At 40.5% G+C, this 22,203-nt stretch overlaps 1 protein-coding gene across 5 annotated transcripts in view; it reads left to right on the top strand.

Moving 5' to 3' along the window:
• Positions 1 to 22,203, top strand: part of LOC124612962 (rho GTPase-activating protein 19) — a 142,456-nt gene that overhangs the window by 109,459 nt on the left and 10,794 nt on the right. For 4 of the 5 annotated variants that reach the window (XM_047141487.1, XM_047141486.1, XM_047141488.1 and 1 more), the window contains 2 exons: positions 14,130 to 14,228; positions 17,277 to 18,086. In XM_047141487.1, coding sequence (XP_046997443.1) covers positions 14,130 to 14,228; positions 17,277 to 18,086 — 909 coding nt within the window. The remainder of the gene's footprint in view (positions 1 to 14,129; positions 14,229 to 17,276; positions 18,087 to 22,203) is intronic. The other variant, XM_047141490.1, reaches the window with a different exon arrangement.

Genomic DNA, 22,203 nt, shown 5'->3' on the forward strand with positions numbered 1-22,203 from the left:
TCTGGCCTTGTAACAATAACCAAAACGGCCTTGCTGTGCTGGTACTGCGAACGGCTGAAAGCAAGGGGAAACTACAGCCGTAATTTTTCCCGAGGGCATGCAGCTTTACTGTATGGTTAAATGATGATGGCGTCCTGTTGGGTAAAATATTCCGGAGGTAAAATAGTCCCCCATTCGGATCTCCGGGCGGGGACTACTCAAGAGGATGTCGTTAGCAGGAGAAAGAAAACTGGCGTTCTACAGATCGGAGCGTGGAATGTCAGATCCCTTAATCGGGCAGGTAGGTTAGAAAATTTAAAAAGGGAAATGGATAGGTTGAAGTTAGATATAGTGGGAATTAGTGAAGTTCGGTGGCAGGAGGAACAAGACTTTTGGTCAGGTGACTACAGGGTTATAAACACAAAATCAAATAGGGGTAATGCAGGAGTAGGTTTAATAATGAATAGGAAAATAGGAATGCAGGTAAGCTACTACAAACAGCACAGTGAACGCATTATTGTGGCCAAGATAGATACGAAGCCCACACCTACTACAGTAGTACAAGTTTATATGCCAACTAGCTCTGCAGATGACGAAGAAATTGAAGAAATGTATGATGAAATAAAAGAAATTATTCAGATAGTGAAGGGAGACGAAAATTTAATTGTCATGGGTGACTGGAATTCGACAGTAGGAATACGAAGAGAAGGAAACGTAGCAGGTGAATATGGATTGGGGGTAAGAAATGAGAGAGGAAGCTGCCTGGTAGAATTTTGCACAGAGCACAACTTAATCATAGCTAACACTTCGTTCAAGAATCATAAAAGGAGACTGTATACATGGAAGAAGCCTGGAGATACTGAAAGGTATCAGATAGATTATATAATGGTGAGACAGAGATTTAGGAACCAGGTTTTAAATTGTAAGACATTTCCAGGGGCAGATGTGGACTCGGACCACAATCTATTGGTTATGACCTGTAGATTAAAACTGAAGAAACTGCAAAAAGGTGGGAATTTAAGGAGATGGGACCTGGAAAAACTGAAAGAACCAGAGGTTGTACAGAGTTTCAGGGAGAGCATAAGGGAGCAATTGACGGGAATGGGGGAAAGAAATACAGTAGAAGAAGAATGGGTAGCTTTGAGGGATGAAGTAGTGAAGGCAGCAGAGGATCAAGTAGGTAAAAAGACGAGGGTTAGTAGAAATCCTTGGGTAACAGAAGAAATATTGAATTTAATTGATGAAAGGAGAAAATATAAAAATGCAGTAAATGAAGCAGGCAAAAAGGAATACAAACGTCTCAAAAATGAGATCGAAAGGAAGTGCAAAATGGCTAAGCAGGGATGGCTAGAGGACAAATGTAAGGATGTAGAGGCTTATCTCACTAGGGGTAAGATAGATACTGCCTACAGGAAAATTAAAGAGACCTTTGGAGAGAAGAGAACCACTTGTATGACTATCAAGAGCTCAGATGGAAACCCAGTTCTAAGCAAAGAAGGGAAAGCAGAAAGGTGGAAGGAGTATATAGAGGGTCTATACAAGGGCGATGTGCTTGAGGACAATATTATGGAAATGGAAGAGGATGCAGATGAAGATGAAATGGGAGATACGATACTGCGTGAAGAGTTTGACAGAGCACTGAAAGACCTGAGTCGAAACAAGGCCCCTGGAGTAGACAACATTCCATTGGAACTACGGACGGCCTTGGGAGAGCCAGTCCTGACAAAACTCTACCATCTGCTGAGCAAGATGTATGAAACAGGCGAAATACCCTCAGACTTCAAGAAGAATATAATAATTCCAATCCCAAAGAAAGCAGGTGTTGACAGATGTGAAAATTACCGAACTATCAGTTTAATAAGTCACAGCTGCAAAATACTAACACGAATTCTTTACAGACGAATGGAAAAACTAGTAGAAACCAACCTCGGGGAAGATCAGTTTGGATTCCGTAGAAACACTGGAACACGTGAGGCAATACTGACCTTACGACTTATCTTAGAAGAAAGATTAAGGAAAGGCAAACCCACGTTTCTAGCATTTGTAGACTTAGAGAAAGCTTTTGACAATGTTGACTGGAATACTCTCTTTCAAATTCTAAAGGTGGCAGGGGTAAAGTACAGGGAGCGAAAGGCTATTTACAATTTGTACAGAAACCAGATGGCAGTTATAGGAGTCGAGGGACATGAAAGGGAAGCAGTGGTTGGGAAGGGAGTAAGACAGGGTTGTAGCCTCTCCCCGATGTTGTTCAATCTGTATATTGAGCAAGGAGTAAAGGAAACAAAAGAAAAATTCAGTGTAGGAATTAAAATCCATGGAGAAGAAATAAAAACTTTGAGGTTCGCCGATAACCTTGTAATTCTGTCAGAGACAGCATAGGACTTGGAAGAGCAGTTGAACGCAATGGACAGTGTATTGAAAGGAGGGTATAAGATGAACATCAACAATAGCAAAACAAGGGTAATGGAATGTAGTTGAATTAAGTCGGGTGATGTTGAGGGAATTAGATTAGGAAATGAGACACTTAAAGTAGTAAAGGAGTTTTGCTATTTGGGGAGCAAAATAACTGATGTTGGTCGAAGTAGAGAGGATATAAAATGTAGACTGGCAATGGCAAGGAAAGCTTTTCTGAAGAAGAAAAATTTGTTAACATCGAGTATAGATTTAAGTGTCAGGAAGTCATTTCTGAAAGCATTTGTATGGAGTGTAGCCATGTATGGAAGTGAAACATGGACGATAAATAGTTTGGACAAGAAGAGAATAGAAGCATTTGAAATGTGGTGCTACAGAAGAATGCTGAAGATTAGATGGGTAGATCACATAACTAATGAGGAAGTACTGAATAGGATTGGGGAGAAGAGAAGTTTGTGGCACAACTTGACCAGAAGACGGGATCGGTTGGTAGGACATGTTCTGAGGCATCAAGGGATCACCAATTTAGTAGTGGAGGGTAAAATCGTAGAGGGAGACCAAGAGAGGAATACACTAAGCAGATTCAGAAGGATGTAGATTGCAGTAGGTACTGGGAGATGATGAAGCTTGCACAGGATAGAGTAGCATGGAGAGCTGCATCAAACCAGTCTCAGGACTGAAGACCACAACAACAACAACAACAACAACAATTGCTAATACTTCCATCTTTAGGGGCAGTTTCCCACCCCAAGGACAAGAGAGTGCACTGAACCTCCGTCCGTTCCTCCGCCATATTTCACAAGGCTTTTATGCCAGAAGTCTTCGGTCACCTTTCGAACCTGCAACTGGTATCTTTTTGATTACTAGAGTGGGCGTCACGTATCATGGCGGGTGGTGGGGGAGTTTTGTGCAGCCAGCAGTTAATGGTGGGGGGAGCCAGCTGCCAGCCGTGGCAGTCAGTGTAGCCACACTATGTGTTTCTGCTCCATTCGAATGTCGGCTACTGACCGCCGCGCATTGCAGTACGCGCACTTGCAGGAAAGGAGACGAGCGCAGTAATACCTACTGTATACGTCTTCGTGAGAAAGACGTTGTCATCGAATCGTCTGCCTTTAAAATATGGAGTTGTATAAAATGTGGGGGGGGAGCTATGAACATTGGCAAGAATAATAGACAAACTTGCATTGTTTATTGTGTCGGTTTATCAACACAAGAATACCATGCTGAGTAACTGGGAAAACTGCTGCACATTTATTTATCTTTCCTACTCTAACTCAGAAAATACAATCTTCTTGTGCTGCCTTGAAAAATAAAATTTGAAAAGTAGAAGAAACCTCGTGAAAAAATGATTTTTATTGATACTCAAACGATTTTTATAATACACATAAAATGTTTTGCAATACGTATGAGTACTGGGAAAAATCATGGCACATACAGGGGTATTTCTGTCTCCCTTTCAAACCCAGAGAATATGTTCATTCTGTGATGGCTTACCATCTGTAATCAAAATTATTTATTTGGATTGCAGGTGAAATATTTGCACATGTGAAATTTTTACATACCAGTTTTTTAAGTGACCTGAGCAAACGTCTGAGCAGTCTACATGCAGAGCATCTTTTCGGCACATAGCTGAAAGAATCATATTTCAGAAAATATAAAAAGAGCCTGTCATACATTAAAAATCGTTATTAAGTTGTTGTTATTAAAAGAACCAAAGGCACTTCCTGTTTCTAGACACCTCACTTACAACAAATAATCTATAGTTGTTGATGTTGTCTCTATTGTACACAGTTATTGTCATACACAATATAAAACAAGTTTCCACGTGCTGTTTGTTGGGACTAATTTTCGGGAAAGCAAGAACAATTACTTTTTCAGAAATGAACACAGCAGTCCGACTAGCATAAACACAAATGAAATTTTGCATATTTTGACGGATAATTCAGTAAGGAAATCAAAGAGTGTAATCACTGAAGACAAGCTTTAAACAAAGTCCACAACGAAATTGTGTAAGAAACTAAAATATTTTTATAATTACTTTACCAGCCAGGCAAACCTAGACTCAAGTTATATAATATAGGCTTGTGATTTACAATATATGTTTAAATCCTTACTGCATCATTGCAATACTGTCACAGGTATCCCAAAACATAGTGAAGATTAATTATGAAGGGCTCCATCACCGAGTCTCTGTCAATTTCCTTTTTAAAATCTTCTTCCTGTAGTGTTTCCGAATGTCTGACACAGTTTGCCCATGCAAATATGCTTACGTTGTCCACTGCTTCATGTGTGAGTCTTTCCACGTCAACAATTCGGAACGTGCTGTTTCTTTCTGAGATATGGGCTTTAACTTACGCCCATACCAGCTCAATAGGATTGTAGTGGCAGTGATATGGTGGCAACCTGATCACTCGGTGACTATGCTGTCTTGCCAGTTCATCTATCTCCAAAGTGCGGTATTTAGGCTTGTATGCATTTACGAGCGTGAGTAACTCTGCCCTGGTCTGTGACACTGAGTGAGGAATTCCATTAGACGACAACCATGAAATAATTTCATCCTTCTTGGTATTTGAAGTAGGAGCCTTATTCACTTGTACAGAGTGCACGCTTGCGTTGTCCATGACAATAACAGAATTCTCTGCCATGTACGGAAGTAGCTGTTGCACAAACCACCGCTTGAAGGCAGCATAGGTCATTTCAGAGTTATAGTCATCCGATTCCTTCATCTTTGATGCTTTAAATATTAATTTACTCTCTGGTATGAAGCCTGTCTCTGCAGAACCAGCGTGAAGCACAATAAGGCGTCTCCCTTTTCCCACAGGAACCTTCAGTCCACCAACATCGTCACTTGTCTTCCAGCACATTGGTCTTCAATGGTTCTGGTGAACGTAATGTTTCATCGAGATAATAAATACGTGCTTTTCCTGCTTGTTTTATCTCGTGCATTTCTCTCAAGAACACAGTTCTTGCTGCTACAATGTCACTTCTCTCTAAGAGCAGTTTTCTTCCATCATTGCTCTTTCTGCATTTAAATCTCATCTCCCTTAATATTCTGAGCATGGTAGATTTGCTGCCGTTGAATCTTTCAGCTTCTTTCATGTAGGAACATAATTTAGCTGCTGTAGGATATTCACCTTGGCTATACATGTTGAATATTTTGATCCGTAACACATTCTTGCTGAAATCGTTGAGCTCACTTACGAATTTCTTTAGATTTCGGCACTTACCAGGTGACTTAAAAATAGGTGATCCGTTCTCTTCAGTAGATGCTTTGGCTTCACTGGTGATCCGTTTTACAGTTCTCAAACCGATACCACACAACTCAGCTGTTCATTCTTGGCACTTGGCAAGACTGGGCGACACTTTTTTGTCAGCTGTGGCTGCCGCTTCCAGCTCCCGTCTGAAGAACTGATCCATGCGAAATATTATTTCTCTCGCCTGCCTGTGTAATACTGGGTGAGATTTGCTGTTGCCACTCATATTACCACAATACCTTGCAATAACTTCCGAAAAAGCACGACACACAATGCTAAAACCAGCTGTAAACTTGCTACGCACAGAATGACATTAAATCGGGCGCTCACTACGGCTGACTGACTCCTATTGGTCGGCAGGTCACGTGACTTCCGTGCTACTGTGCATCCAGTCCTCACCCGCCAAGTTATATGACGCCCGCTCTAATCAAAGACGCTGCCCCTAGACCATGGGCATGATGTCATTTCATTTTTACTGTTTAATGTGTCCTACTGCAGTAAACATGCTGCCATCGCCATGCCACAGTGTGGCTCCGGCTTCTGCTTCTTGTGTATGTAGATCGTTTTTTCATCTTTTGTAAAATTGTCCGATTCTGGATTTAGAACTACTGTGTATGGAGGCTGGAATTCGTATTCCAGTTAGAGGCTATAGTCAGTCTTCTCAATTTGTCTGTTGTACAAGAGTTTGTAAGTTAAGACGCTCAGTTTTTCTGCCCTTGGTGCAGGTCTTGCCTCATTTCTTACAGGCATTGGATCCTATTTTATGCTCCAGTCGTAGACATTTAGCTTTTTTGTGCCCTTCTTCACCGCATGTGCCAGAAATTATTTGAGGGGCTCTGCAACCCTTCAGTGTCTCCCAGATCACAAAACTTGAAACATTTTGCGCCTGGAAACCTTAATCTTGTGGCCTGGATTTAAATCTGTTTCACTTCATTTGTAAATTCCTCTCTGGATATGTGTTCTGATAAATTTAATTTGCATAGTTCATCCAGAAACTAATCTTCCTAGTAAGTTGTTGGCACCTGATAATTACCACTAGCAGTCTTCTCTCTCTCTCTCTCTCTCTCTCTCTCTCTCTCTCTCTCTCTCTCTCTCTGTCTCTCTCTCTATTCACACAACATTTCTGAAATGCTAAGACTTTTCTCCAAAAATCTTTCACAGTCTTCATGTGTCTGTGTTTCCACAATAACAACAGATTGTGTATTCCTGATTGATCTTATCCTCAGCATTTCTTTTCTTGGATCTGTGCATGTCATCAGTTTATTTAATACTTTATTTGTGTCTCTGTTTTTGGATAATTTAATGAAGACAGTTGTATTCTATTTTGCTTTGGTCTCTTCTGCTTTTAACACTAAAACTTGCCTTCTCTGTTGCAATGGCTACAACTGCAGCATAAATCAGGGGTGGTAGTTTATTCCCCCCTATCTTTTTCGGATGTTCATTTTCTAACCTCAACCTAATGTTCTCTTCTTGCAGCTTCTCTATCTTTTCCCTCGCACTGAGGGTATTATTAACTTCTAGAACTGTGATCTGGTCCTTAAGTTTGGTGTTTCTGTTTCTAGGATGTCCATATGTCCCTGTAGATTTTCTCGACTTAATGCATCCAAAGGACTGTACCTCCTGTTGTGCTCTGCCCCAATGTGTACCTCTAAAAGTGCACGCAGTCCGGCATTCTCATTATTTAGTGCCTGGACTTTCCCTTCCAGTTGTGACTGGGTGAGAGTGAATGTGATTAATCTGCATTTCAGTTTTTGCACACAGGCCAGGGGCAGTTTCTTAGCCCCAATTCCTGGGCAAGTTCATTGACTATATTATCTGTTGCAGGTAGTTTAACCTCTGGGGTAGCAACCTCTGTGCTTAGAAATTGCTCCCCCTCCATTTCCTGAGCAGCTTTTTGTGATGCAGAGCATGTACATCTTGCTACTTCCCTCAGTGGTTGTGTTGATGGTAGTACAGTTGCAGACTCTTTACAAAGGCCAAACTGAGAGGTGATTAATGAGTTCTGCTTAGTTACACGAGTCAGTATTCTATTGTAGGCCACTTTCTCAAACACTTTCAAAAAGATTGGAAAGAATGATGTAGGTATGTAATTGGAAGTGGCTTGCTTATCTCAAATTTTGTAGTATTGTATTACTACAACATATTGATATCCAAAGTCATTGATTTATTACAAAAATAGCTTAAGCATAACCCTACCAATTCAGCACAAGATTTTAATAATCTGCTAGAAACAGTCATGGCCAGCAGAATGACTCTTTAGTGCCCTGATGGGGAGAGAGAGAGAGAGAGAGAGAGAGAGAGAGAGAGAGAGAGAGAGAGAGAGAGAGTGAGTGTTTCTCTTTGGTCTTCATTGTAGCTTTAATGAAGAATATCTAAATGTAGCATTGAACCCTAACCCATCTCTATTTTAAGATCACTCACATTTTCTGTGAAAATTTACAGTATCCAGTATCCATCATTATTGATTGATTTGATTTTAACAGGAGAGCTAAAACGCCTTAGGTCTTACCCGCCACTGCCCACACCGAAACTAGGTTCATTTTGCGGTATCACTCCCTGTATATCTACTAAAGCCAACCAGTGCCCTTATATAGTGCAAGGAGTCCCTCAACCGGTTTTTTGTTAGGCACAATTTCTTCAGGTCTGGTTGTCCGGAAGATTCTGTATCTTTTCCTCTCCAATGCCATGCATTCGAAGATTAGGTGTGATGCAGTTTCTTCACCCTCATCACAGATCCTACATTTAGGGTCCTCTTCCGTTACACCCATTGTGTGTAGGTGTTTTTTGAAGTTCCCATGGCCGGTCATCAGTCCAGTTATGAGTTTGATCTCTTTCCTGTTCAATCCCAGGATTACAGAGCTTCTTTTAAAACATGGCTTGGGCATCATTACCTTACCATGTTTTTGTTTATGGACCTTGGTCCAATATCCTACGTGCTGTTTCCTAAGCCAGTTCTGTAGTTCTAATTTGATCATAGCCTTGGTGATTGTCAAGACAGGTTCCCGTCCAATAAATGGGGTTGTTGCCCCCATCCTAGCCAATCTATCGACTTGTTCATTGCCACAGATCTCCAAGTGGCCAGGGACCCACACTAGGTTCACCCTATTGCTTCCCCCCAGCTCCACCAGAGCCCTGTGGCAATCTGCAACAATCTTAGATCTTGTTGCCGGAGCTGCCAATGATTTCAGGGCTGTCTGAATAGATGTAGATGCTATGGTCATTGTAGCACCTATGCATATTCTCCTCCACACATGCCCTAATTGCAGTAATTTCGGCTTAGAATGCAGAGGTCAGTTTCCCTAGAGAGATGATGCTCTCCAGTCTTGGCTGAACCCCATACAGCCCTGTCCCAACGCCTTGGTCTGTTTTTGATTCATCAGTGAACCAAATGATGTCCCCCGTATGATGTTGAACTGTTTTCTCCCACTGCTCCCTGCTTCCAATTATTATGTTGTAAGGCTTGTCGAAGCAGTTGGGAGTTGTTATATAGTCGGCAGGCATTTCCCCAGCCATACCTATATTTACCACTCTCACTATGTTAGTGTGTGATTCTGGATATCCAAATGAGACGCAGTTTTGGCCAGTTTTAAGTCTGTATACCCCAGCTACTGCCTCCATCTTAACCCAAAGGTGAAGTGGAGGCATATCCAGCATGGCTTCCATTCCAGCAGTTGGTGTGCTGCTAATTCTGTCCGTTATGGCTAAACAGGCCAATCTGTGCACCTTAGCAAGCTCTTTAGCAGCAACCCGCTGTACTACCTTCTTCCACCACACTATGGCCCCATAGGAAATCCTAGGTCTAACCACTGTGGTGTATATCCAGTGCATACCCCTGGGGCTTAGGGCCCAGTTTTTGCCACAATCCCCCCCCCAGTACTCACTAAAGTACTTTTTGCCTTGGAGCAGATACTCTTAATATGAGGGGTCCAAGTTAGCTTCTCATCCAAGGTTACCCCTAAATATTTCACTGTCCCCTTCACAGGTAGAGTTTCATCGAAGAGCTTTAGATTTCAACTTGCATGCTGAATATGTCTCTTCGTAAATGGCACCACAACAGTCTTCTTAGAATTAACTCTCAGATCCTGTTTAATGCACCATTTTTGCACAATATCCAACCCTCCTTGTGCCATATTCCTGACTGTGTCAGTGAATATGCCAAGTATTACTATGACAAGGTCATCTGCATATCCTTGGCAGAAGCATTGTCTGGAATTTAGTTCCTCAATGAGTTCGTTAACCACTAGATTCCACAATAGAGGAGACAAAACTCCTCCTTGTGGGCAGCCTCTAGTGGTCTTAATTACCATCTTTTTATTCATCATGATACCTCCTACCTTCCTTCTACTAAGCATGGCCCTGGTCCACCTACATATAGTGGTCCCTAGGTCATGCACCTCTGCTGCCCTTGCCACGGAATCGAAGGTCGTGTTACTGAAGGCCCCCTCGATATCCAGGAAGATTCAGAGGGCTATTTCTTGGAAGTGAAGTGCTTTTTCCACCTTCCCAACGAGTGGGTGGAGAGCTGTCTCACATGACTTACCTGGTTGGTATGCGTGTTGGTTCAGGTGTAGAGCGACTCTCCTTAACCCCCTCTCCCCAACGTAAACATTAACCAGTTTTCCAATGTTTTGAGAATGGAGGAGAACAGACTGATTGGTCTCATATCATTGGCCTTGGTATGATCAATTCTCCCTGGCTTTGGGATGAAGACAACCTTCACTGTCCTCCAAGCATTGGGAATGATTCCTACTGCTAAACTAACCCTGAATAGCCTGCATAGGACTCTTATAAGCTTTCCTCCTGCCTGTTGCAGGAGAGCTGGAAAAATTCCACCTGGGCCAGGTGACTTGAATGGTTGGAATGTTCCCACCGCCCACTAGATTTTTTTGAAGTTCACACACTCCTTGTCCGATTCCCAGTCCTCTCTTTGAGTGCCTGAGAACCGTTGTCTTTCTGGGGTCACATACTGGTCTGTGTTATTCGGCAGAGCATATTGAGGAAACTGAGTTTTGAGGAGCAATTCCACAGTCTCATGTACTGTCTTTGTAAATTCCCCATCCTCCTTCCTCAACGTACCTCCTGGATTGGTTGGTACTCTAGTGAGAATCTTGTGAAGTCTTGCTTGTGCGGCCGTGCCCTCCACTTCCTCACAGAATGCCTTCCAGGATGCTACCTTTGCTTGTCTTATTGCAAGATTGTAATTGACAAGGGCCTCACGATATTTAGCCCATTGTCCTTTACGTCTCGCAATGTTAAACAGTCTCTGTACCCGTTTTCTTTGCGTTTCCAGTTTGTTATTCCGCCAAGGAACACTCCTATTTGTGCACTTTCTGGTGATTGTGCAGTTGTCCTGATATGAGGTCACTATGGCAGAGGTAACAGCCTCTGCTACTTCCTCAAATTCTACTGGCTTCCTTATCGTGGTTTTAATTTCTGATAAACCTAAGTCAAGGTCCCTCCTATATGTCTCCCAGTCTGTTTTCCTGGGATTCCTGTAAGTCATGGTCTGTCTAATTCCCATTTCAATCTTGAATTTAATGTACATGTGGTCTGATGAGGATGGCTCCAACACCACATGCCATTGTTTGACATACTTACCCATCGTCATGGAACCAAGTGTTATGTCAATTACTTCTTCCCTTCTGCTATTCCTGAATGTAGGTTCATTGCCCCTATTGAGGACCTCTAAGTTGTTAGCTAAGAGAAATTCAAGAAGGTACTCACCTCTACTGTTGGTATCCTTGCTTCTCCACACTAGGTTGTGGGCATTGGCATCGCATCCCACCAGCAGTTGGTCACCTTGCCGATGGCAAATTTCTACCAGCCTCCTCACCTCCAAGGGAGGGGGAGAACTGTCTTCATAAGGAAGGTATGCTGAGGCCAAAATAATTTCCTTCTTGATACCTTCCTCACATTGCTGCATTTTGATGGTCGCTAAGTCCCTAGAGCAGAAATCCATCATTAGCATGAAAGAAATGCCATTTCTAACATATATGCATGTTCTTGAGAGTTTCTTAGATTCCTAGTGTAGATCAGCTTACCTCCAGTGCCTCTGAGGCCCGATACACCCTCTTTGTATAAATAGGGTTCTTGTATCAAGTCCATGTCCATTTCCTGTCTCCCCAGGCAGCAGCTCAGGGCAGCAGAGGCCCCTTTACTGTGCTGCAGATTAATCTGTAGCACCTACAGGCTCCGTCTTAACTGCCATTTTTGAGTTCTTTGAGAATCCTGATGGTGACCTGCGAGAACCCTAAAAACAGTTCAGGTCCTGCTCCTGCATCGCTTTCATGGACTTCTCACCAACCTCCACCACCAGGGTTCGTCCTTCCAGAGCAACCTTCTGGTTAATCACTCTCCAGTCTTCTGTCGGGACTTTTGGGTTCTGGGCCCCTATTTTCCTGAACAGAGTCCTGGGAGAGACTTCCTCAAGGATCTTCGGTACCCATAATGATATCTTTGCGGTCTTAAGAAGCTCCGCTACCGTCTTGACCAGCAGCTTCTCATCTTCCCACGGGGATACCATGGGCACCTTGTCCTTGAGCCATTCTACTGTGTGCACCCCCTCACAGACAAAAATGAGTGCACCACGATCTAGGTAGACCCTGCTGAAGTTGGGACCTGGGCCAGCATCCCCACCAATCTTTTCAAAGTGGGCCATCTGTACTAGTTCCTCCAGCTGTGAGGTGATGGCCACCAGTGGATAACCTTCCTGGATAACTGCCATCCTAAAAACTGAGACTGCAGTACTATAGGTCTGTTTCCCTATTTCTTGCCTCGGTTTTTTCTGGACTCGCTTATCCAGGGAGAAGGGAGTCTTTGATTCCTCCCTTATCCGCTCACTACCTGTCTTTGACGTTGTTGGGGTCTGTGTGTCCCCTTCAACCTGAGACAGTTTTTTCCTGGGGATTTCGGGTTCTAGTACCTTTACTTCCCTCCACTTGTTTTTAGGAAGCGATTCTTTTCCTTCCTTTTTCCTCTGTTCCTTGAGTAGCTTCCTCCTCTGGGCCCCAGACAAGCCTTTGATCTTAATCTGGTCTAGCTTCTCGGTTACAGTTCCCAGGTCTAGACCCTGATTCAGTAGTGGAAATGCCTTTCATCGGCCCTGTCTCTGATGTTTGAGTATCTGAGGTCTCAATTTGCCCCTCAGTTTCTTTTTCTTTATTTTCTATAGTCATGCCCATGTTGGTCCCACAAGATTTGGGGATCTAGAAGGTCCACACCACAAATACCCTGCGCGGTGTAAAGCTAATTACTCAGGGAGGTCGCCCACTATCCCTGAGGCTCCGTTTGTGACACATCTTCCCATGTGCCACGCACTCCTCAGCACGGATCACATCACACCTTGGGTTAGGTCAGGGAATAGGGTAGGACTAGGAGTGGATAGGGAAGATGGGATGTTGTGGGACACTATTAGTCTGATCCATTGGCTGAGGCCTTCCCGGCAGTAGGTCCTCTACCTTCGGCATAGCCCTCAGCTTCCCGCAGATATGCAAGCCTCTCCACCCGCACGGACAGTGCTTCGTCAAGGTGGTGTCCTCCGGAGAGGATCCATCATTATTAGTTGATATCAGATACATCTACTTGTGTTTCTAATTGGTGCTGCAATTGCTGAATGCAATCATTGCATGATAGACTTACGTATATCGTATGATTATTTGCTTTATTATGAAAGTATTCAGTGGAGTGATTTCATTGCAATAATGGTGTAACCTTATATAAGAAAACTAGCTACAAATAGTGCTCCGCAGAAATAGGTAAGTTCTAGGTAATGTAGAGAAAACAGTTACTGTACATCTGTTGAGTTTGATTATTAGCATGTGGTTGATTGATTGACACTTGTATGTTTTTACATACTATTTAGACCACAGTTGCACAGTCTTGACTGTACTACAACTTTGTATAATGTCAAATATATTTAAATGGTGTACATAATTTGTAGCAGTTAATTTAGGATGTAAAGAGAAAATCACAGTTATAATGTCTCATTACAAAATGTAGACATAGAAAAACTGCAAGAATTTACAGAGGAGAAACAACATTGAGGAAAGGACTGCATGGGGCACATGTAAAAATTTCTTGGACTAGTTACCTAAATGTAATAGAGATTTACTGTAAAATTAACAAAGTTGGAAATAATTAGAGAAATGAGTGAAATAAGTATAGTACAGATTGAAAGCTTGATAAAACCACTTGACTGTTGGTACACAAGTGTCATCATTTATACTTCTTGGCTGCGCTGTTAGGGGTGCCATGTCACAGATTGCTCGGGCCTTCCCGTCGGAGGTTTGAGTCATCCTTTGGGCATGGGTGTGCATAAGTTAGTTTAAGTAGTGTGTAAGTCTAGGGACTGATGACCTCAGCAGTTTGGTCCCTTAGGATGTCACACACATTTGAACATTTTTTTTATACTTCTTGCAGTAATTAAGAATATTTTCCCAGTAATCGCACACCCATTCAATAAGTGTGCATATTAATTGTTTTCAGAGACATATTTTCAAAGGTGGAACAAAGATGGACAAGTGTGAGGATTCTTTGGGGCGGCGGTGCAGTGTGGTTAGGTCTTTGAGTCAAGAAGACATAAGTGTAAGTAATTATTTTAATACATTTACTCATTGCATAACAAGAAGTTACATAATTTTCCTATTGTATTCCACAGTTTATATTTACAATCTGTTGCTGTTGCCACACTTTGTTTCGGATTCCTTTGCTCCACAGCATTATCATTTTATCATACCCTGTTGTGTTGATATATTTTATCTACCATCTTTGAGCGAGTCTGATTTGCAATTAGAAAGTGCTTTGAAATTTGAATTCCACTATTTTTGTGCTACGTAAGCCTTAAAAATAATTGTACTGCAAACTGACTAGGTTGCTCTGTTCTAATTTATAGTTTTCGTTAGTTTGGCAAATTTAGTGCAAAGGTTGAGAAGAGGCTATCCATACATTTGTCATTGGTACTTGTAAGCTTGTTAATTTGTTTTTGATCAATGGTATCATGTTTCACAGTGTGTGAACGTAATTGATATTCCTTTGTCAGAATCTCTCAGTAAGGCTATGGCCCTTTATTTAAAAGAAAAGATAGTATAGCAGTGATTGCTAGGTACTTGTTTCTTACGTCAATACTCCAGTAGCTACACAACTGCTGGTCACTTATCTTAACCAGTTAGTTTCTGTACTGGTGTCATTGAAGCAGATACTTAGTTAACATTGTAATTTAAGGAATTGAAAGTAATTGCAACTTGGCAGAATATCAGTATTATGAGAGCATGTTTTTTTCTGTTTGATAATCAGTGATCATATTTTTTGCCCTTTTACTATATCTTCAGATAAACACTAATGTGAGAAGAAAGTCTTGTACATGTGGTGCTGTGCCCCTTCCAGATATTGAAAATATTAATATTGTTGACATAATCTTCCCAGTAGAGTTTCATTTTATTTCATTGCTGAACTGGTGTTAGGCACATGCCAGTCAGCCGCAGCATGTTATATACAATGTTTTTTCAGAACATACCAAAGAAATTTGCTAGTAACATTCCTGTAATTATTCAATTATATGACTGGTATGGTAATTAGCATACAAATTCTGATGATTTGCAGGACAGGGACATTTGCTTAGTTGCTTGTTTCATAACCTTTGAAAAGTACTGTATTTCTCCGCAGACTTTTCAACACTGTAAAGGGTCATAGGCAGAAGTAAGAACCTGCATGGTATATGAAATAAATTACATGCAAATGATCATATCACATATGTTACTTATGTGACACAAATTTCTTAATTGTTTGAACTTGAACCTTGTGCATCATTTTTTGCACTGTCTTCACTTCATGAGCATGACTTTTAGTTGCATCTGCTTCTGTCAATTTGCTCATTTGATTCTGATATACATTTAATTTCCGTGTTTATTCCAGCAATTGCCCCCCCCCCCCCCCCCCCAACCCCCTCCATGCTTATCTCTTACACAGTTAAACCTACTATTCATGTATCTGCTCATCCAATCAAAGTGTTACCTTCTAGATTTAATTATTCATGGACAGAACAATAACAGTATTTCAGTTTGTGATATCAAGCATACATGCTGTAGCTTGAAAATTGAAACGTTTCAATTTTACCTGTAGATATTGTTTTATTGTGGAATACTATCCAAGGTGCAAATCATTATGTAAAGCTATTATCAGGCAATGAATCTGAGGAGGAGAGGCCAGACTCAGACACTGTGACCCACAGATTTTGATGAGTTTCAGCATAGTAATTATCAGCCACTCAGAAGTAATTCCTGTGAAAGAGTGGCACATGTCGTAACACTTCTCCAAATTCAAAACTGTGTACATGGGTTCATATTACACTTTTTGCAGTATCTCTTACTGTTTTATTCTTCATTGTGATAATGCAGAGTGTCGTACTCCTTATTTACAATGTATTAGCTGATGGAGAGGAACACTGGATTAATGTCTCATTGCCCATATTCACTTGGTCTGTTGGCTAACAACTCTGACATCAAAGTAAAAATTCACGGACTCCTATTTTCATCACTTCAATAAGCCTTTCAGTCCTTCTAAAACCATGTTTTTGAGATACCAACATCAAAATGGAGGGGAAAAATATTTCTGGATTGATGCAAAGGTGTATAAAAGTTAATTAATTGCAAAGGCAAATGTGTGAGAAACAATAAAATGTTTCATCTCAAAACATGTTTTTATTTATTTTTGTTTGTAAAAAAGGCAACCCTGTATATAGATTTCACATAAACTTGCATTCTCTGTGAAAGAGTAAAAAATATTGCAAAAAGTAAGATTCAATCACGTCTACCCAGTGTTGAATGCAGGCCTTATTTTTCTTCATGACATTCACATTTGACCAGGACTTTCCTTCTGACATATATCTCCAACTAATCAAAATCAAATATTTTTAAATTTCTTGGAAACTATTAGTATGCAGGCCTGATAAGTAGTAATAAGATTTCCTTGGTTTTGAGTGGTCTGATGAATCCACCAGTTCTGGAATTGACCTATCATGACATTTGACATTGTTTCCCCCCCTCCCCCCCCCCCCCCCCCCCCCCCCCCCCCCCAGTCGTATGTGTAAATCAGTTGGTTTCAGTGTCTGGTCATACTTCATAAGGCTCAATGAAATAGTTATTTTTGAATTTTCAGTTGTTTCATTTTGGTCTCTGCCTAGAGCATTCAGTTTCAAGGTAAGAAGAGCTGAATTTAGCGAACTTCCTAATTTTAATAATTTCTGCATACAAAGGGGCCACCTAAAACATGTAGTCCCTCTTCCTTTTATAGTTTGTGAACAAAAAATTAACCTCTTTGTGTCTCCTGTATGAAAGTAGTCTTAAAAATGTAGAAAACAGGAAATGAATCTTTCCATTTGTATGTCTAGATTCGAATTTACTTCCAGTTGTTTATGTGTAAAATGAAGTATTTACCATAACAATATACACACTTTGAAGAAAAAAAAAGGGATTTGACTAACTTAATATTGTTCTTGTTAGTACGTGATTAACACTTTGAGTTGGGTCCCACAGAATGGACTTATTTGGACACTTCTTTCGTCCTTTTTCTTTCTGTATGTGTGTTTTTTCTGTCTTTTCAATTTCTGTGGCTATTTGGAATTTCCTTCATTTTCAGACACCAACAAGAACAGGCGATCGTATTAAATTATTCCAGGAACATGGGAGTGGTGGATTCACTCCCCTCTGTGAATTCCCTACTTTGAGAAAATCATTGTGTGACTCTAATTCAACCGTAGTACGCCTAAGATACTCAAGGAAAACTGCCAAACCACTGTTGTTGAGACGGCGGCTGATTTGTGTTGATTCTGAGAATAGCATGTGTGAAGAAAACAGTGTTATGCTGAAGTCACTTAGGCATAATAACTGTGACTCTAGTAGTGGATCCCATTCCAGCAAATGGGATGGCTTACATAAAAATTCAGTGAGCAATAAGTCTCAAATGAATATTGCTTTTAGTTCAGTGCAGTGCCAACAATCTACTGTTGATACTCATAATGAATTATTAGTAAATGATTACTGTGACAGACATCTTATAAGTGGTAACATTCCCCTTACAGTTAGAAATATGAAATTAATTGGTGTACCTGAAAGCCTGAGTAATGGGAGATTGTTTCATGCAAAGTCTGTGACTTTTGAAGCAGAAGGTGATCACAGTAATTCCCCTGCCTTCCATGTCAACCTTCATTCAGCCTATCCAGTGGCAACACCTTTACATAACTCAAGTGATAGAAATTGCAGTGTATGGTTAAGTGAATTGGACACAGAACGTACACAAGCTTTACAAAGAGACCAGTCTCCTTCTGTTCTTCCATCTACCCCAATCTGGGCTGCAAGTACACCTGCCCTGCAGGTCATCAGCTTAAACCAAAGCAGCTCCATATCACCCATCACCCGGTCTACTCAGAAAATGCCTAAAGCTATGCAGGTAAGCAATAAATCTTAAATGCGTAGACTCGTCCTTGCATGGAGGGCATAGGGTTGATGAGCATTATGGACTGACTAGCAAGCACTGGTGAACTGGTTAAGTTTTATGATTGGTGCAAATATTAAGTTCTCTTATGTGTAGCTTCAGTTTTGCACATTGTGTGCAACTGAATAGTTGAAGAAGTAGAATTGAAATATTTAAGTGCACAGTGTTTTGTTTCAACAACAAAGATTATTGTGTCTTCAAATAAGACAGTACATCTGGGTATATATAACACAGATAACTATCAATTATTGCACTCATTTTAGTGGGAAGCTTTCTTGGTGACTGGTTGCTGCAATTAGTCAGTTTGTGTGAATTTTTAGTAAAATAATGATACATTTCTTGACACACACATCTGAAATATACTCTCCTCACAGTTTGTTGAGCACTGCAGATAATTTTTAGCTCTTCACACATATTGCAACCTGGACAGTGTGTATTGCTTTTGTTATTTGTCATAAATTTTTGCAACACTTTGCAGACTCAGTTCAAGAACATTAGATCTTGGTATTGTATGAGGTTAGTCATTAAGTGGCAGTTGGTGGTACTAAGTTGCAGTTTGATTTCACATGTCATATAATATGCATGTATCTTGATCAGAATGGAGAAGTGCAGCATGTTGCGGATGGGGGGGGGGGGGGGGGGCTACAAAGTTGAAGCATGGCTCATTGTTTGGGTCTTAAATTAACTTGAGAATTGTTCCTTTGGCATCTAATGCAAAAAATAGTAAAACATTTCTTTAAGGATTTCCAATTCACACCAAGGCATTCAGGATAATTGTTGGGCTGGGATGGTGAAATTACCACAATTTTGACTTAAAATAAGTCATTTTTATTGAAATAACTCATTCAAGTAGTATCGAAGCTCAGTATTTGCACAATACAAATAGAATTGTATCGAAAATTGACTACTAAACAGTGGCCATTGAAGAGAGCCTAGCATATGGTACTAGATGCTGTAGTCAGACTAATTTTGCCAGTAGTTACAGCCACAAGTTGCTGTGTTTGTGAATTGTTCAAAATACTGGCATATTCAGTGACAACCTGAAATTACATGAGTGTGAAACAGTTTTTGCTCAGTGAAGTATAGTTTGCGCAATATTTGGACAATAAAATTAAATTCTCTGTTATTCATTTAGTGTAGAAAATATAACATTTCTAAAACATAGCATTTGACTTGTTTTTTTAAATATAGTCGAGGTGGCAATGACAAAATAATATGTTACGCGTCCAAGTATGGACAAGCACCATCCTGATCAGACTTGGGCCCTACTGCTTATTCTAGTCCCATAATTTTATTGTTCGCACTATACTGCTATTAAGTTAAACAGTGGTTACCAATCCTCATTCAGTCTTTGCCTGTGTAGTGTTCTAGACTCTTCCTTTATATTGCAGCATACCAAAATTTTGGTAGTTGCCAAAGATGAAAGTGAACTTCACGAACCGTTTAAGTGAATGCAGTGTGTCACTTTGAGTTTAAGCTCTCATCTCCACAAGTGATCAATTCTTTATACCTCTTTGAGAAATGTAGATCAGATTTGGAATGACATAATTATTTGCCTTAAGATGAAAGCATTATACCTTTAAAGCCCTTACTCTAGACTAGAGAGGAAGCTTCCCATTCTTGAAATGGGAAGACAGGATGTTACATAGGTAGACCTACTTTTGTTCCATTCAGATTATTAAGAATTATTTTGTAAATTGTTTTTTTAGTGTACTGACGAAGTACACCAAACCTAAGATAGAAGTATTTGTTGTATCTGTTGTGTTTTCCAAAATGAATCACTTCTGGCCCTTTGTCATCTTTCCTTTTCTGTTATTTTGGAGTATTTCATTCTTAACGTATATATAAGCTAAAATTCTAATGTTGTATTTAGTAAATGTTGCAGTGCAACATAGGTCATTTTTGTTGTATCAGCAGATTACAATGAAATGAAAATAATAGCTTTCCATGATAAATGTACATGCACGTATGGGCAGTGTGGGTGGAATGTAGTTATTCATTAGTGAACATCAGTACATGTGTGTGTATTTTTAAATCGGTAGTAGTTGTGAATTATGTTTTGATTTTTGTTATGAATATTGTTTTTTAGTGTTTTTGTGTTTTTGTTTTCAGTCTTCCAGAACTATTTTGTTGTTTTAGTGATAGTATTTTCTATGTGGGAGCTACATGATTACTTGTAAGTACTTACAGTACATTTAAAACATTTGAGTAACGTTTTGAACTGCGGTTTGCTCTTCTGAGAGTATTCAGTGATCTGTATAATTACGTTGTACCGCGTTGACAAAAATATACAAATAATAGTTCTCTCAGTGCTCTGAAATTAATCCATTTCTGCAGTCAGTAGTGGAGTAAACAGCAAAACAATAATAAAAATTGGGCACTAATGAGCACACTGCTACATGCCTTGTCACATAGAGAATGGTGAAAATATTGGAATAGTAAATTTGAAACAACCAGAGAATATGTATATCACCCCCCCCCCCCCCCCCTCCCAATTCTTTAAAAGCCACAAGCTAGATACTGACTGGAAACAAATGTGCCCAGAACCATTTGTGAAATGTCAAAAGTATTTCTCCATTGACTGTGAAATTAATAAGTTTCCTCCACTCTTCCAGAGCTCATATCCTGGGTATGCTCTTGCACCTCAGGTGCAGGTGAAATGCTGTGCCACATCTAGAGCATCCCTGTATGTGAGTGTGTGTGTGTGTGTGTGTGTGTGTGTGTGTGTGTGTGTGTGTGTGTGTGTGTGAGAGAGAGAGAGAGAGAGAGAGAGAGAGAGAGAGAGAGAGAGAGAGAGAGATGATAACTAATTACTTATATAACATATAGGCAGATAAGAGACAGAGCCTGGGTGGGTAGCAAGTAACATTTGTAAACATGAAAAGTTATTTTGTTTTGTAAATGAACACCGTTTTGCAGAGATGAGGGACATTTAATATTACATTCATTGAAAATCAAGCGTATGATTTAGAAGTGTACATTGCTAAACTGAAAAGTGTAGAAGTGGATTTGGATTTGGGGAAGAGCAGTGTGGAGGAAAAGTTTAAACTTTATCTATTGCGTAAGTAATAACAAGTGTCACTTTAACTTCACTCAGTTAAAAGGTGTACAGCTTTGCTTCCGCCGTTTGCTGATAGGTGGCGACAACAGTAAGTAGCGGTCGAAAGAAACAGATCGCAGATGTCAGGCAGTTAGTTTGGACATCGGTCAGCATAACCTCATTCAAACATTAGTCATTTTGTGTCTGCATCATAAAGTTGTTCTTGATTGAAGATGTCAATTTACGAGCCTAATTCTCGTCTTTTGCGGGAAGTGTTACTGTTTTGTTTCAGTATGAAGGAAACAGTGGCTGAGTCTCATCAAATGCTCTCAAGTACGTTTGGTAAGGATGCTATTAGTGAAAGAATGTGTCACGAGTGGTTTCAATGCTTCGAGAACGGTGATTTTAACGTCGTAGACTGGCTTGGTGGTGGAAGAGAGAAAGTTTTCGAAGGTGCAGAATTGGAGACATTGCTGAGTGAAGACTCAAGTGAAACTTGAGAAGAATTGGCACAATTAGTGGGAGCAAGCCATTTCAAAACATCTCAAGGCTATGGGCATGATTCAAAAGAAGGAACTTGGATCCCATGTGAGCTGAAACCAAGAGACGTTGAACGGCGTTTGTGTGTTTGTGAACAGTTGCTTCAGAGGCAAAAACTGAAGGGATTTCTGCATAGCATTGTGACTGGGGACAAAAAATGGATTCATTACAATAACCCTAAGCGCAGAAAATCATGGGGATATCCCGGCCATGCTTCCACGTCAATAGCCAAACTGAATATTCACAGCTCCAAGATAATGCTCTGCATTTGGTGGGACCAGCTCGTCGTGTACTATAAGGTGTTAAAACCAAGTGAAACAATCGCAGGTGCTGCTTATTGAATGCAATTAATGTGTTTGAGCAAAGCATTAAAAGACAATGGCCGCAATACATGAGAGGCATGATAAGATGGTTTTGCAGCACAACGCTTGGCCCCACGTTGCAAAAGAGGTCAAAACGTACTTGGAAACGTTAAAATGGGAAGTACTATCC

This window comes from Schistocerca americana, chromosome 4 (genome assembly GCF_021461395.2).
Source record: "Schistocerca americana isolate TAMUIC-IGC-003095 chromosome 4, iqSchAmer2.1, whole genome shotgun sequence".
Classification (NCBI taxonomy): domain Eukaryota; kingdom Metazoa; phylum Arthropoda; class Insecta; order Orthoptera; family Acrididae; genus Schistocerca; species Schistocerca americana.